Source organism: Neovison vison, chromosome 3 (assembly GCF_020171115.1).
Source record: "Neovison vison isolate M4711 chromosome 3, ASM_NN_V1, whole genome shotgun sequence".
NCBI classification, from domain to species: Eukaryota; Metazoa; Chordata; class Mammalia; order Carnivora; family Mustelidae; genus Neogale; species Neogale vison.
In genome coordinates, this window is record NC_058093.1 from 221,827,779 (window position 1) to 221,842,573 (window position 14,795).

The window sequence follows — 14,795 nt, forward strand, 5'->3', positions numbered from 1 at the left end:
ACAGTCAGCAACATCCTGGGGCGCTCCACAGCGAGGTAGCAAGTCTCCTCCACCTCCAACCCAATAAGCTATTAATCAAGGATTGAGCCAAAATCCAAACCCAGAGTTCAGCTCTTAGCCACTACAGAACCCAGACAAACACCTCCTGGGATAAAAGCCAAACAAAGCAGAGTCCCTTTCCTCAGGGCATCCATAGGCTAAAAGAGCCTGCTTTGGTTCTGGGTGCCCTGGGAGGGAGGCAGCACTGTGGGGGCTGGGCTTCCATCCTTCCAGCCCTGGGCCTCCATTGGAAGCCACACCTCCTAAGCCCCATTTCCTTGGTCCTGGCTGTGGGAACTTAGGCAAGGGATGACCTCCCTGAGCCTCAGATGCCACATCTATGAAAGGAGAATAATAATAGAATCCTCACTCAAGGGAATGAATGAGATACTACAGTGCATCGGGTAACTGGGAAATTCTGAAACTATTCTAAAATGAGAAGTGTATTTAAAATGTAGAAAATAAAACAGAAAGAACTAGCAAGTGGCCAGCCAATGCCAGCTACTATTGTTATTATTACTATCACTAGTGTTTGTATTATTTCTGTATTATCCCGGCAGGGATTCCCTTGGTCATTTCTTTCTGGTTCTGCCTCCTGGCCCAGGGCTGTCCATCCCGCTGTGGGTCTGAAGCTTCTCTGCTAGTGAGGGTGGCTTCCGGTCTCCAGGGAGGCTCTGTGTCTCCATCATTGTCTTCAATCTGTAGGGCAGTCAGCCCTGGGGAAAATGAATCTTGGTTCTGAAGTCGCCTTGGATATACTGTGACCTTTCTGTCTTCCTTCTTTCTGCCTGTCCTTCCTTGGGATCTCCATTCCAGAACGGAATGAGTGGCAGGTCAGTGAGCGACAGCCCCCTTCCAGTCCTTCCTGCCACCCCACACCCACTAAAGAAGCTTCTCCTGGGGCACCTTTCAAAAGCACACCCCTCTGTTTTATCATGGAAATGATGGGACACGTCAGGGAAGGGGCACTGGGACAACCATCAGGATGCTTCCCCATGACCTGCCTTCTCCATTGCTGTGAGTTGTCCTGGAGAGAAATGGCTCCAATCCTTGACGGAAGCCCAGCCCCCACAGTGCTGCCTCCCTCCCAGGGCACCCAGAACCAAAATCTTGGATCAGACCCCCCAGGTGGCCACCAGAGGGAGCACTAAACACAGAAGTCCAGTTGAGTCTTCCTCCTGCTTGCCTTGGAGATCTGCCCTGACCTGGCTTCCCAGGTCCCCTCCTGCCTTCGGCCCCCTCCCTCCAGCTGCACGGGCCATGCATCAAAGGGGCCAAGCTTTCATCGTCCTCCCTCCATGTGCTCCCTCTGCCTTGCAGCTTTTGCTAAACCTTCTTTTACCCCTCCATTCATCCTTTATTTATTTATTTTTTTAAATATTTATTTTAGAGAGAGAGCTAGCATGTAGGGGAAAGGGCAGAGGGGGAGGGAGTGGAAGAGGGGAAGAACCCCAAGCAGATTCCACGATAAACATGGAACCTGCTGTGGGCTTCGATCCCATGATCCCGAGATCATGACCTGAGCCGAAACCAAGAGTTGATCCCTCAACCAGCTGAGGCACCCAGGCTCGCCTCTATTTATCCTTTAGATCTTAATTTAAAATCACCCCCTTGCCCACTCGGTCCCAATCACAAGTCCACCAGGAATATCCCTGTCCTTTTCATTCTTGGCATGTATCACTGCTCGTGTTCATATATTAATTTGTGTGGCTCATCGATCCGGGTCTACCTTCCCTCTAGATTAGAAGGTCCAGGCGGGCAGGGATCATGTCCTAGTCTCCCCAGACCGGGAACTGGTCAGAGCAAAAATGAAGTGGGAGCTCGTCTGCAGTTACAAGCACGGCATCCTAGCAAACACCTGCTGAGCCCTTGTTAGGCACAGGAACTGGTCCGAGTCCTTCATGTATATTAACTCAATGCACTTTCAACAGCAGCCCCGTTGTCTTCATTTCATGGATGGGGGAGCGGGAGCACGAGGGGGCTCCACCACTTGCTCAAGTTCACACGGCTAACAAGCATCAGAGGCTGGCTGTGAACCCAGCCTCTTTGGCTCCAGAATTAGCGGACTCACCCGTCAGACCACACTGACTTTCCTAGGATGGGTGCTTGCTCTCCCTCTCTCATCCTCTATGGAATATATATGGTAAACTTCTAGCAATTCTCTCAACAATCTTATAATTGTTACTACAGCTTTCCCCACAAAGAGGACAGTCCTGCCGTGTTTCAGGTGTGTCTACAGCTCATGCAAAAAGGTCGACTGGCTAATCAAATCAGAATGTGACTCTGGTACAGTAAAGATACAATAGAATGGGAACAATTGATTTATCAGATTCTAATGTATGAGTTTTCTCTATATTTTTATTTATTTTATTTTTTAAAAAGACTTTATTTATTTGACAGAGAGAGAGAGCACAAGTAGGCAGAGAGGCAGGCAGGGAGAGAGAGGAGGAAGCAGGCTCCCTACTGAGCAGAGAGCCCGATGTGGGACTCGATCCCAGAACCTGGATATCATGACCCGAGCCGAAGGTGGAGGCTTAACTCACTGAGCCACCCAGGCGCCCCTTCTCTATATTTTTTAAAAAAAGATTTTATTTATGTATTTGACACAGAGAGAGAGACAGAGCACAAATAGGCAAAGCGGCAGGCAGAGGGAGAGGGAGAAGCAGGTTTCCCACTGAACAAGGAGCCCGATGCCGGACTAGATCTCAGGACCCTGGGATCATGACCTGAGCCGAAGGCAGACGCTTAACCGCCTGAGACACCCAGGTGCCCTGAGTTTTCTCTACTTGTTAAAATATTATCGTATAAATTATGATTCTTTTGAGCTTCAGTTTGAACAAACCCACTGCCGGGGAGGCGTCAGCAGTTAAACTGAACAGACGACGTGGTGTTTGGAGTTTTAGAAGGACGTTCTTTTGAAGGGCACGTCAGGTGTTTCTATTTCCTACAGGGACTGCTTTCTTGGGGATGGAGGGGTTGCCCCCAGCTCTTCTGTCCTGCTCCCAGACTCTGGCATGACCCACAAATTCCATGAAGATCCCATGGGCTGTATTTGAGGGGTGGGCACCAAATGGCTTTGTGGCTGGAGTTTCTTGGGATTCTTATCACAGCCACGTGCAGCCATTATTATTATTAATATTCTTATTATTTAAATCAGTTGTTTGTCTCCTCATTCCTGCTATGGTGGCTTTGCTCACATTCTGCCTGCCATGGGTCCTCCCCCACCCCGCCTACTCTCAAATATTAAAACAGATGTGAACCTCTTCCGTCCTAGGAAGGGCTCATCTCCTTCTGGAATTCCATTAATTTGGGTATTTTTGTAGTCCATATTTCTGATTTTTTTAAGAAACTATGTTTATTTTAGCTTAGCCAGCTTGTTCTCACTGTTAGCGCAGAAGCAACGATCCTTTGTACCTTTACGGTGTTTTTTTTTTTTTTTTTAACTTCCCCTCTTTTATTTATTTATTTATTTAAGAAAGGGTCAGGGAGGGAGGAGCTGAGGGAGAGGGAAGGAGAGAGAGAGAGGGAGAATCTTAAGCAGGCCTCCCGCCCAGGGTGGAGCCTGATACTGGGCTCAATCTCAAAACCCGGAGACCACGACGGGATCAAACTCAAGAGTCTGATGCTTAACTGACTGAGCCACCCAGGTGCCTCACTCACTCTTACGGCGTCACTGGAAGGTAAACACAGCACTTGCTGATTTTTGAATGACTACATAGGATTCTGAGCCACTCGTGGGAGTTAGTCACCATCAGGCTGCAGATGGAGATTTGTACGCGTTGTTTTTTTCCTGATCTCTCACAACCAATACAGTTACAAAACATAGTTGACTTTTCCTCTCTTTTTTGAGTGCTCGGTATTTTGTAGCATTTCGGGTCGGAGGCAAGACAAGTGATGGATAGAACTGTCTTTTTTCCCTTATTCCTCACCTTTTGACCCTCTACTCTGTACCTAGTGAGCAGGTTGAACTCAAAGGCTTTAGGGACAGCAATGCTGGACCCACATTTTGGTCAGATTGTCTTCTTTTGGCTCTGTTAATCTATTTCCCACCAGGATCTTTCTACTTTGGAAAAAGGAATGTGGAAGCCGTTTTGGAGCTGAAAAATGGGCGGAAGCTGGAGGGGTTTTGAACTGCATCCTAGGGAAAGCCTACATTGCCTCCAAAAAGATGTGACTTAAGATACGGATGGTCGAGGTCATTCTCATGAGGCCTCCGGAAGACATGAGGAACATGTTCTTGGAAACTGGAATGAAGGTGATCCTTGTGTTAAAGTGGCATAAAACTTGTCCGAACTGTGTTCTAGCATTTTCTAGGAAGGTACATCTCGGGAGCAATGAGAATGATCTTTAGCTGCAAAGATTTCAGAGCAAAGTGTTGGAGGAGAGGTTTGATTCCTCCTGAGCCTTGCGGTACAAATGCACAAGGAGAGTGATGGATGGAAGAAGGATTGCTAAGCAAACAAGAGTGGGAATTTGAAGCGTTGGCAAATTCTCAGCTTTATTCACATTGCAAAGTGAGAAAGCTTGATCTGAAGGGAAGAGTATGGGTGTGGCTGAACATCGGGGCTGATGAAGAGATCGTGGGGGAGACTCATGAATGACCCATCCATCTCTGTGGGAGCCAGGAATACAGACAGGATGACATCAAATGGGACAGAGGAAATGGGACAGAGTGAAGGTGGGGCTGTGGCATTTCTTGGCTCCTACAGGATCTGACCACACAGCTACTCAGCTGTGGAGCTGTTGTTCTTCAAGGAGAGGGAAGAAGGATCTTGGAGGTGATTAAGAGATCATGACAGCTGTTCCTCCCACCACTGGTCCAGGGACAAGGCTGTTTCAAAGGCTGGGGCTGTGTCTCTGGTTTCTGCCAGAATGACCCCACCCAGTGCCTCAGGGGATGGCACTGACCCCACCGCTCCCCAAATCCTTGGGGGGTCATGCTCTCATCCCTGTGGGCCTGCAAGGCCGGGCACTGAATGACAAAGGATTATTCTAGAGCCCTTAAATCTAATGGAATTTGCCTTGCTAGATTTTGGATTTACTTGGGATCCAGCATCCCATTCTTCCCTCTGAAGTTTCCTTTTTGGAATGGGAATGTCCATCCTATGCTTGTCCCATCATTGTGTGGAAGGACATAATGTGTTTAGTTTCATAGCTTACAGCTGGAGGAGAATTTGCCTTGGGATGACCCATGGCTGGTTTCAATGATATTTATTATTTTTTCCAAGATTTATTTATTTATGTTAGAGAGAGAGAGAGAGAAAGAGAGAGAGTGCAAGCAGGGGAGGGGCAGAGGGAGAGAATTCCAAGCACACTTCGCATTGAGCAGGGAGCCTGAAGTGGAGCTTGATCCCACAACCCTGAGATCATGACCTGAGCCCAAACCAAGAGTTGGACACTTAACCAACTGAGCCACCCAAATGCACCTCAAGGATATTTAGGGAGACTTTGGACTTTTGATTTTATACCTGATGCTGGAATGAGTTAAGACTTTGGGGGTGTTGGGATGGAATGAGTCCATTTTGCATAAAAGAAGGACATGAATTTTGGGCGGCCAGAGGTGGAATGTTATGGGCTGAATTATGTCCCACCCCTAATTCATATATTGGAGTCCTAATCCCCATTGTGACTGTGTTTGGAGATAGGTCTTATAGGTGCTAATTAAGGGGAAAGGAAGTCATAAGAGCCTGAGTCCCATAGGAGTATGGCCTTAAAAGTAGAGGACAGAGGGGGAAGGCCATCCACAGGCTAGGAGGAGAGCTTTCACCAGGAACGGAATGGCCAGCACCCTGAACCTGGACTTCCAGCCTCCAAAACTGTGAGAAATAACCCTCCGTTGTTTGAGCGTCCCGTCTTTGTCCTGGCAGCCCGAGCTGGGCGGAGGACAGCGGTGTGTCTGATGATAGCGTCTTTCTTGTCTTGTGCTGAACATTCCCTTGCTCCCTTCCCCCACCCCCACCAAGATGTTCCTGGAACCATTTTCAAGTTGGCAGCCTGTCTTGTCAATCAAAGCGTCAGCCGATGTTACCCCAACCCAATCCCCAGACACCAGAAACAGCCTTCCCGGCCTTGATGCCATCCTGGAGTGTCTTTGCAACAAAAAACCCACAGCTTCGCCTCTTTTTCATTTGTTTTATTAGCATCAATATATACAAAGTGGAAAATGACTTAACTTCATTATTGTAGCTTAGAAAGTTTGTTCTGCTTTTTATTCTGTTTGGGGATAAAATGAAAATGAAAACGTCCCAGGAGAAAGCCTACCTTTGAGGGTGTTGAACAACTCCATGACATGTGACCTCACATGACTGCCCCCTCCCCGCTGTGACTTCTCAAGGGCATAGGAAAGTCATACCCTTTGGATTTACACCCCGAGAAATGTCATTTGTGCCCGAGGCTCATGCTCAGCCTAAATCTACCCATCCTAATTATGTCTCCGCTTTACTTCCTGCTGGGCAGTTTGTCAGTTTCCAAAGCGATCAGCCTGAGTTACCAGAGGCTTTCCAAGGAGCTGGCTTCAAAAGATCTTATTTAAAGCAGGTCTATGGAATAAGGAGGGATGGCCCTCAAGTTGCGACCAGCATACTTATGTCGGCTTAATAATTCTACCCCCCGCCCCCAAAAAAGCAAAAAGACGAGCTCCAAGCTGAAGAGGATCGAGTGTGTGCATTTTTAAAGCACAGGGCGGTAGCTGACAGATACAGCTTATATGACTTAGCATGTAATACACACCATCACATGCATTCTTTGAAGCTCGAGATCTCTGTAAACGTATTTCCCCACTGTTTTAAAAAGAAAGAGTGGCTTGTAGGAAGGTTTGGTTGGCTCTCGAGTTGCTCAAGGTTGTATCCTGTTCAAAAATATTTAATCCCAAGGGGTTTTGACATTGATCTTATAAAAACAGACACGTATGAGCTGAAATGAGGTGCCCAGTACATTTTTGGCACGAATATTGTGTTTTTACCTTTACATATTACAAATACACATTCAGATATTCTAAAAAGAAAAACAGACGCCAACCTGTCTTTTCAATCACACTGTACATTACCAAGCTCACAGGATCCATCTTTAGGTGAAAATAAAGTTTCAGTATTTCACTGAATACTAAGTGAAACTAAGACGAAACTAAGACATCAGTATCCCGAAACAAACAAACAAACAAACAAACAAACAACACCTTTTCTATTCCTCCAACATCCAATAAGGACTCTTGGCCTGTGGCCTGGCCACTTTTAGGGAACACGGTTAGAATCAAGATTTCATATTCTGTCTGTCTCGACAAAAGGTGGATGTTTAGTTTGCACATATCCAGAGTATGTTCTAAAATTAAATATCATTAATAGAGTTCTTCCTTCCAGATGACCCAGGGTTAGGGCTAGAATAAGCATCAAATGGAAGTAAAAGCAAAGACTGGATTCTGCCTTTTTTAAAAAAAAAGTTTACTATTATTTGCATTGTTGGACCTTCTCCAAATACGATATTGCTTACTAATGGTCTGGAATGAGTCTACTCTTTTTTTTTTTTTTTTTTTTTGCATAAAATGGGGTGGGTTTTGGGTGGCTGGAAAGCAGCCTTTAATTATCTCTTGCATGCCTTAAGGAGCGTATAAGCAGGATTCTTTTCTGGCAGAAGGAAAGAACTGGGCCTCAGCTCCCCCAAGACTGAAGCCCAAGCTTCTAGCCAAGAGAAGACGATGTGTTTGTCAAAACCAGCCGCCCTACCCTGCTCCAGGGCTGCCCAGATGAGCTACCAAAATACGGACTCCCAGCCATTTTCTCAACAGCATGGCAGCCAGGAAGGGCTTCTCGTGTCAGGAAACCAGCTGATATAAAACATTTCTAACGAGCGTGGGTGGATGCCAAAGTGGGCACCCCAAGCACCAAGCCTGTTCCTCCGTGAGCCACCGGCCATCACCAGGGAGGTGATGGACCCCAGGGAGGCAAATCGACTTTATACATGCTATCCCTTCCTTGCATCCTCAGCCGCTGCTTTTTCTTTGCACCTGTATTATAGAATCTTTCTCCATGGTCACAGCCTGCGTACCCCCCTCCAACATCTGGGCAGAGCTTCGAAGAGGAACAAAACAGTTTTTTTTTTTTTCCCCTCGTAGGACCCTCGCTTCTGAAATACTGGATTGCAAGTATATTCCGGCCCCTTTTGGAGAAATGGTGCATCTGAGTTGCCCTTCTTTGGAGGCCTCAGGGGTTTCAGTATTCCCGGAAATGAAACCGAGCCCATCTCTGGATTTCAGGACCTGGCATTGCCACAATTGTAACCCTTGTAACCCCCCCCCACCACAATGGTAACCCTTTTAATTATGTGGCTGAAGCTTCCCAAGGGGTCCTAGGTCACAGCTTGGGGTGGGGGGGCTGCTGAACGAAAGGATTGGTTCTGGACTCGTAGCATATGGTGGAGTGTCAGAGGAAAGGACATTTCATTACTGGTGGAGTGTCAGAGGAAAGGACCTTTTACCAACTTGATGTTCCCCCCACACCCACCCCGCACTCCATCTGAATTCTCAAATCTGTCATCTACTCTGCCATGTTTTCTGATTCTGCCAGCATCCAGGGAGGCCAGGCTGGTGGATGAAAACGCTCATGATCACGCCGTGGGCGCCTTCGGGAGGATCATGGGAGGGAGAGGAGGTGGTGAGACCTTCTAGAAGCTGATAGAACATTTGGAAGAGCAGACCGGGATTTGTTTTGGAGCAGATCTGTTCAAGCTGAAGTCCGACCCAAGTTAATCCATCAAGAGATACCTTTCCCACCTAATCCTGGGTCCGGGATTTGTCCTAAAAGCACCATGGGCATGGATCCCCAAATGTGTGCCATCTGATGCAGCCAGAGCAGCATGGCCACCGCTGATGGAGAAACCCAGCTGCTTTTTTTTTTTTTTTTCCCCCTCCCGCCTTTGCTGCCATTTCGGTTATTTTTCAGGTCATCCCCCTGACTTTGGAAAGGAGATTGTCACGCGGATTTGGCCGCAGCTGCGACACCTCCAACCACACCAATTTCGACTTTAAATATAATAAATACAGTGAAGAAAACAGTGAATCTTCAAAAAAAAGTCTAAAGAAAAGACGGACAACATTCTGGGGTTTCAATCAAATGCCACGTGGTCTCTGGATGAATTTCTCGAGGAGGTTGTAGTTGAGTTCTGATTTGTGAGCTCTCTTCTCAGGCATAGCTCTCCTTAAATGGAAACTTCATATTCCCTGGTTTCCTGCAAAAGAAGGAAGCACAGATCGGGGAAACTGCTGGGGGATGGGTCCATGGGCAGAGCGTGCCCTGAGAGCCTTTCGTCCTAGCCAAGGAGGTGAGGGACGGGGAGAGCAGAGCCGACTCAGCCGGCCAACCACCCACCTTTCCCAGCTGTGTGAGTGAGCGCGGCTGAGCCAGGATGACCGCCCAGTGGCCGCTAGCTGAAAACACTGCCCCACAGACTGATGAGCAAATTAACATCACTTGCCTTGAGCTACTGAGCTTTGGGATTATCTGTTACTTGGCTTTATCATAGTCCTGGGGAGCAGATACACTCTACTAATAAGTATTGATACGATCTAGTTTCTGAAGTGCTCTTTCTTTGTTTTGTTATTAGCTTGACCTTCTTCTAGGATTTGGAAACAAGGTCTATAGAATGTGAAATAACCTATGACCTCTTCTTGGCAGAGCCATATGGAAAATGACTCCAACATGTGGGTGGCAACCACTCTGGTTTCTCCAGTATTTATCAAGTGCATGTAATATACTCCAGGCCTCCGAGGCAGAAGAACTGGGAGGTTTAGGAAGTCAGAGGCTTGGCCCCAGAAGAGGTCATTGTCACATGCTTTCACAGACATCTACGTGTCTGCTGGGTCAACACAGATAAGCAAGTGCGTCTGTGGTAGATGGGAGTGTGGTGGGAAGACTCCAAGCTGGGTCCCCTCACCTCCTGGTGGTCACGTTCTTACATGATCCCCTTTCCATAAGTGTGGGCAGGACTTGTGATTTGCTTCTAACCCATAGAACATAGTGAAAGTGTTAGGATGTCTTGGCCATATGTCATAGTGCCCTGACCAAATTTTTCATGGTCCTTAAAAATGATTTTTCACAATCAAGATATCCATTGGTATCTATTTGATTGTTTGAGGTCAAGGGAGGCAGGATAATTAATGGCAACAGTCTGAATTTGTATCTAAGCTGCAGGCTGTGCTTTTGGCTGTGTGCAAGCTTGGCCCAATCATTTGTTCGTCTCTCTGACCCTCAGGATCGTCATCGGTTCATCAGAGATAACTGCAGAGTGTACAACAGAGTTGCAGGGACTCGGGCAGCTTACGCACTTAAGGGGCCCAGCTCGTGGTACATATTCTTCTTCTTATTACCGAGCTCCAGCTCCTTGGAAGGATTACAAGCTCATTAATGGCTAGACTGGGTCTGTTGGATTCACGACTGTGTCCCTAGTACCCAACACAAAGTCTGCCACCTAAAAAAGAAGAGAGGCCAACTCACCCCCGTCTCGTAAATGGGGTTGTCAAACTCAGTTTCCACGGTGATCTGGCTGTAGGGGTGGGAGTACATCAGAGGCAGGCGGAGGTTGGAGTAATAGCGACACCTGGAGAAGGGACAGCAAAGGAGAGAGGAGTTACTCCCAATAGTGGAGAAGAACAGCCGGCTGGGCCCCCATCCAGGGTCTCTCACGATGAGAATCCAAGTGGGTGAATGCCGAAATCATAACTGCTCTCAGCTTGTAAGCTGGTCACTGACAACTAAAGCCTTGGTACTTCCCCTTCCTGGGGAGGGCCGGAGCTCAGCTGGTTTTCCCCAAGGTGATTCGAGCTCCTCTTTCATGCAGGGTGACAACAGCAATAACGAGCATTTACTGAGCACCTACTATATACCGTGTTGCCTCAGAACAACCTTCTTTACCTATTTAAAAAGTGGTTCTTCTAGGGGTACCTGGGTGGCTCAGTGGGTTAAACGTCTGCCTTCAGCTCAGGTCATGATCTCAGGGTCCTGAGATGGATTATCGATTATTATTGATGATAATAATAATCGATGGGCTCTCTGCTCAGTGGGGAGTCTGTCTCCCCCCACCCCGCTTCTCTCCCTACTTGTGCTTCTCTCCCTACTTGTGCTTTCCCTCTCTGTCAAATAAATAAATAAAATCTTTAAAAAAAAGTGATTCTTCTATTACTACACACTATCTCTTTCCTTTCTTGTGTTCATCATGGCAAGTTATAGTTTGTGTATTTCTTCTCTTCCCCTTTAACCCTGTAGGCTCCACAGAAACAGAAAAAAATGATATTGGGCAGATGCCTGCCTCAGGGCCTTGACACGTGCTGTATATGTGCCCGGAATCCTCCTCTTCCAGATATTTGCATAGGTTACTCATTATTGCTTTCAAGTCCTTACTCCAATGTCATGTCTCAGTTGGAAGTCCTAAATTGCAATCACCACCTCCACCCTAGCTCCTTTTTGCTCCCTTTCCAGCTTTCTTTTCTCCCTGCATTTATCACCTCCTAATGTACACAGTTAGCCCTTGATCAACACAGGTTTGAACTGTGTGGGTCGACTTAGATGTGGATTTTTTTGATAAATATAGTACAGTCCTGCAAGTATATCTTCTTTTCCTTAGGATTCTTGCCTTCTTTTTCTTTTTTTGTTTTTAAGATTTTATTTATTTATTAGAAAGAGAGCACAAGTGGGGGGCAAGGGGCAGAGGGAGAGGAAGAATCAGGCTCCCTGGTGAGCTGAATGCAGATGCTTAACTGACTAAGCCACGCAGGGAACCCTCTCCCACACTTATGATTTTCTTAGTAATATTTTCTTTTCTCTAGCTTACTTCATTGTAGGAATATGGTATTAGGGGTGCCTAAACGGCTCAGTCAGCTGAGTGTCCAACTCTTGATTTCAGCTTGGGTCATGATCTCAGGGTCAAGAGATCAAGCCCCACATCAGGTTCTGCACTGGGCATGGGGTCTGCTGGGGATTCTCTCGCTTCCTCTCCCTCTACCCTGCCCTCATCTCCCATGTTCATACTCTACCTCTCTCTCTCTCTCAAAAAAAAAAAAAAAACAAACAAACAAAAACAGAACACGGTATATATTACATATAACATACAAAACACATATTAATTGATGGTTTATGTTATCAGTAAAGCTTCTGGTCAACAGTAGGCTATTGGTAGTTAGGTTTTCAGGGAGTCCCAAGGTATATATGCAGATTTTTGACTCATGGGGTGTCAGCGCCCCTTACCCTCTTCACGTTGTTCAAGGGTCAACTGTATATGCTTTCCTTGCTATCTTCTTCCCATTAGAACCTGGGCCCCACATACCAAAGATCTGCTTCTGTTTTGTCCACAGTGATGTTCCTAGATCTGCCCCCTGCCCCCAAACTGCCCGGCGCACAGTAGGTGCTTCATAGTTGTGAATTTGAAGGAATTCGTGAATATCCTAGCCATGGCTAAATATCTTCCTTCCTCATTGCAGGCAAGTTCTAGGATCCTCAACACACAGGATAATGTCTGGTACGTATTAGATTGTCAGCATATGTTTATGGCCTAAATGAACGGATGAATGAATGAGTGCATTATGGGATCAGTATCTGTGTGTCTATCTCTCCTGCTAAACCACAGCCTCTTAAGCTCAGGGTAGTGCCTGCTTATTTGCTGCTGCGTGGTCAGCCCTCTTGTCTCAGAGGGGTGGGAGGGGCTGAGCAGGTGTATTTCTCCCAGAGCTGAGTTGAGTGACATTATCTCCAAGCACCCAAATGCCACCGGCGACGAGCTACTGATGGAGACCCTGTCCCCCAGTGCGCTGGTCCTTGAGTGGATGGCAGTCCCCCACGCCCTGTCCCGAAGCCCCCTACCTGGTGATGTAAATGTAGGCTCCTCCCAGCAGTAAGGAGATGATGAGCACTGGGATGAAGATAGCCAGCGCCATATTTCCCCCTTCCAGCGATGTCTCGGCTGCCGCTTCTGCTACTAAACACACAAGCCAGTGAAGCCCTCGGGTCTCACCATTCTCAGCCCCCCGGGGCACCTGGGTGCCAGGTGTGAGCCTGCCTTCCCAGTTCTGCACTCATTCAAAAAGCTGTCATCGCAGACTCTGAGCCATTGGACCACCATCCCCAGGGGGAGAAGAGGCAGAAAGTAGAGCAAATAGGACTGGTTCTTTGCAACGGAGGCCAGACCCATCCTTGGGGGGGGGGTGCTCATGGGACTACCCAGAAGAACGACACTCTTTTAACCCCTGGTCATCCCATGTCCACTTTGGGGGGGGGAGGGGATGGGTGGCTGCATTTGAAATCTGGTTAAAATCCAATTCAGGAGAAATCTGGAGTAAATCTCTTATGTGCTAACTGGGAAGGCAGATTTGCTCGACATTCCATGGGAAAGGGGGAGCTTCTTGCGCCCAGACTGACAGGCGCCTCCCATGGCTGCTCTATCAGACCGTCCAGGAGAGGGCGCTGGGCAGCTGGGCCTGTTCTCAGTCTTATACCCGGTCCCCCATGACTCCCCAACTTCCAAGACCCAGTTTTGATTCTCAGAGGTCACGGTTGCACCCTCTTGGCCTCACTTGCCCCCCACCCCCACTGGTTTGTGGCAATTGTAAGGACTATGATGGCTATGGTGGGGGCCAGGGGCGTGGTCTCCGCACAGCCTGAAGGGAGACCCCACATCTCCGGACACCGGTCCTCAGGTTTTCGCTGCCACTTCTCCCCGGCCGCGACCCTCAGAGCTCGGCTGTACGCCAATCTATAATCCATTAACCGCCACTCCAGGGAGTCTGAAAAAATCGATGCTAACACCTATGACAGATGCATGAGCACAAAACATTACACAGACGCTCATAATCTCCGAGCAACCCAGGCTTCTGAGATGCTCTCATGGTTCATTGGTTGCGGAAAGGCAGCGAAGGGGTGGCCTGAATGGAGGCTAACGACACGGAATGCCCTCTCTGTTCCCTGCAGAGTGACTCCCACACAGTCCACCTCTGCGCTTAACACTTGAGCCGGACTCTGCCTGTTGGGATTAAAATGTCATCTGCCGCGAGGGACAGCAACTAATGACCCGTAATTCTCATAGCCCCATAGCCCCACGTTCCAAGTGAATGATTTATTGTCAGAAAGCTAAGTGGTTCCAAAAACAATGATAAAAATGGCTTAATTGGTATAACTTTTTTAAAAATAAAAATAACACGATATATACATACATATATATATGCACACACCTTATGACACCACAGCCCCAGTGAGTGGTTTGGTACCCAAATGAATGGAGGTACTACAGAATGTAGACTGTTTTATGTGTGGGAGAGATTGTAAGGGAAGGGAACCACAAAATGAAAACCCAAACAAAATCCTAGCTAGCATTTACTATCTGTTCCCCATTAATAAATCTCACTTGGGGGGCACCTGGGTGGCTCAGTGGGTTAAGCCTCTGCCTTCAGCTCAGGTAGTGATCTCAGGGTTCTGGGATGGAGCCCCACATCCGACTTTCTGCTCAGCAGGGAGCCTGCTTACCCCTCTCTCTCTGCCTGCCTCTCTGCCTACTTGTGATCTGTCTCTGTCAAATAAATAAATAAAATCTTAAAAAAAAACCTCACTTGGTAATTCCTAAGAGGAGAAGAATAGAAAACAAGGAGGATACAGGGACAGGAAATTTGAGGAAAATGGACCCCAGAGCATGCCCCAGGCAGACAGGGGGGTGCTCGGCACGGAAGGCGAGGCATCATTGGATTTACTTTCCCCAAACAGTACTGTGTGGGTGCAAATTCAAAT

General features: G+C 47.5%; 1 protein-coding gene across 1 annotated transcript in view; it reads right to left on the reverse strand.

Moving 5' to 3' along the window:
- Positions 1–7,154: 7,154 nt before the first annotated feature.
- The window catches only part of SEZ6L (seizure related 6 homolog like), a 182,232-nt gene continuing 174,591 nt past the window's right edge, over positions 7,155–14,795 (reverse strand). The window contains exons 15-17 of the mRNA XM_044244414.1: positions 12,882–12,996; positions 10,524–10,626; positions 7,155–9,258 (exon numbers count right to left, since the gene is read on the reverse strand). Coding sequence (XP_044100349.1) covers positions 9,229–9,258; positions 10,524–10,626; positions 12,882–12,996 — 248 coding nt within the window. The 3' untranslated portion in view covers positions 7,155–9,228. The remainder of the gene's footprint in view (positions 9,259–10,523; positions 10,627–12,881; positions 12,997–14,795) is intronic.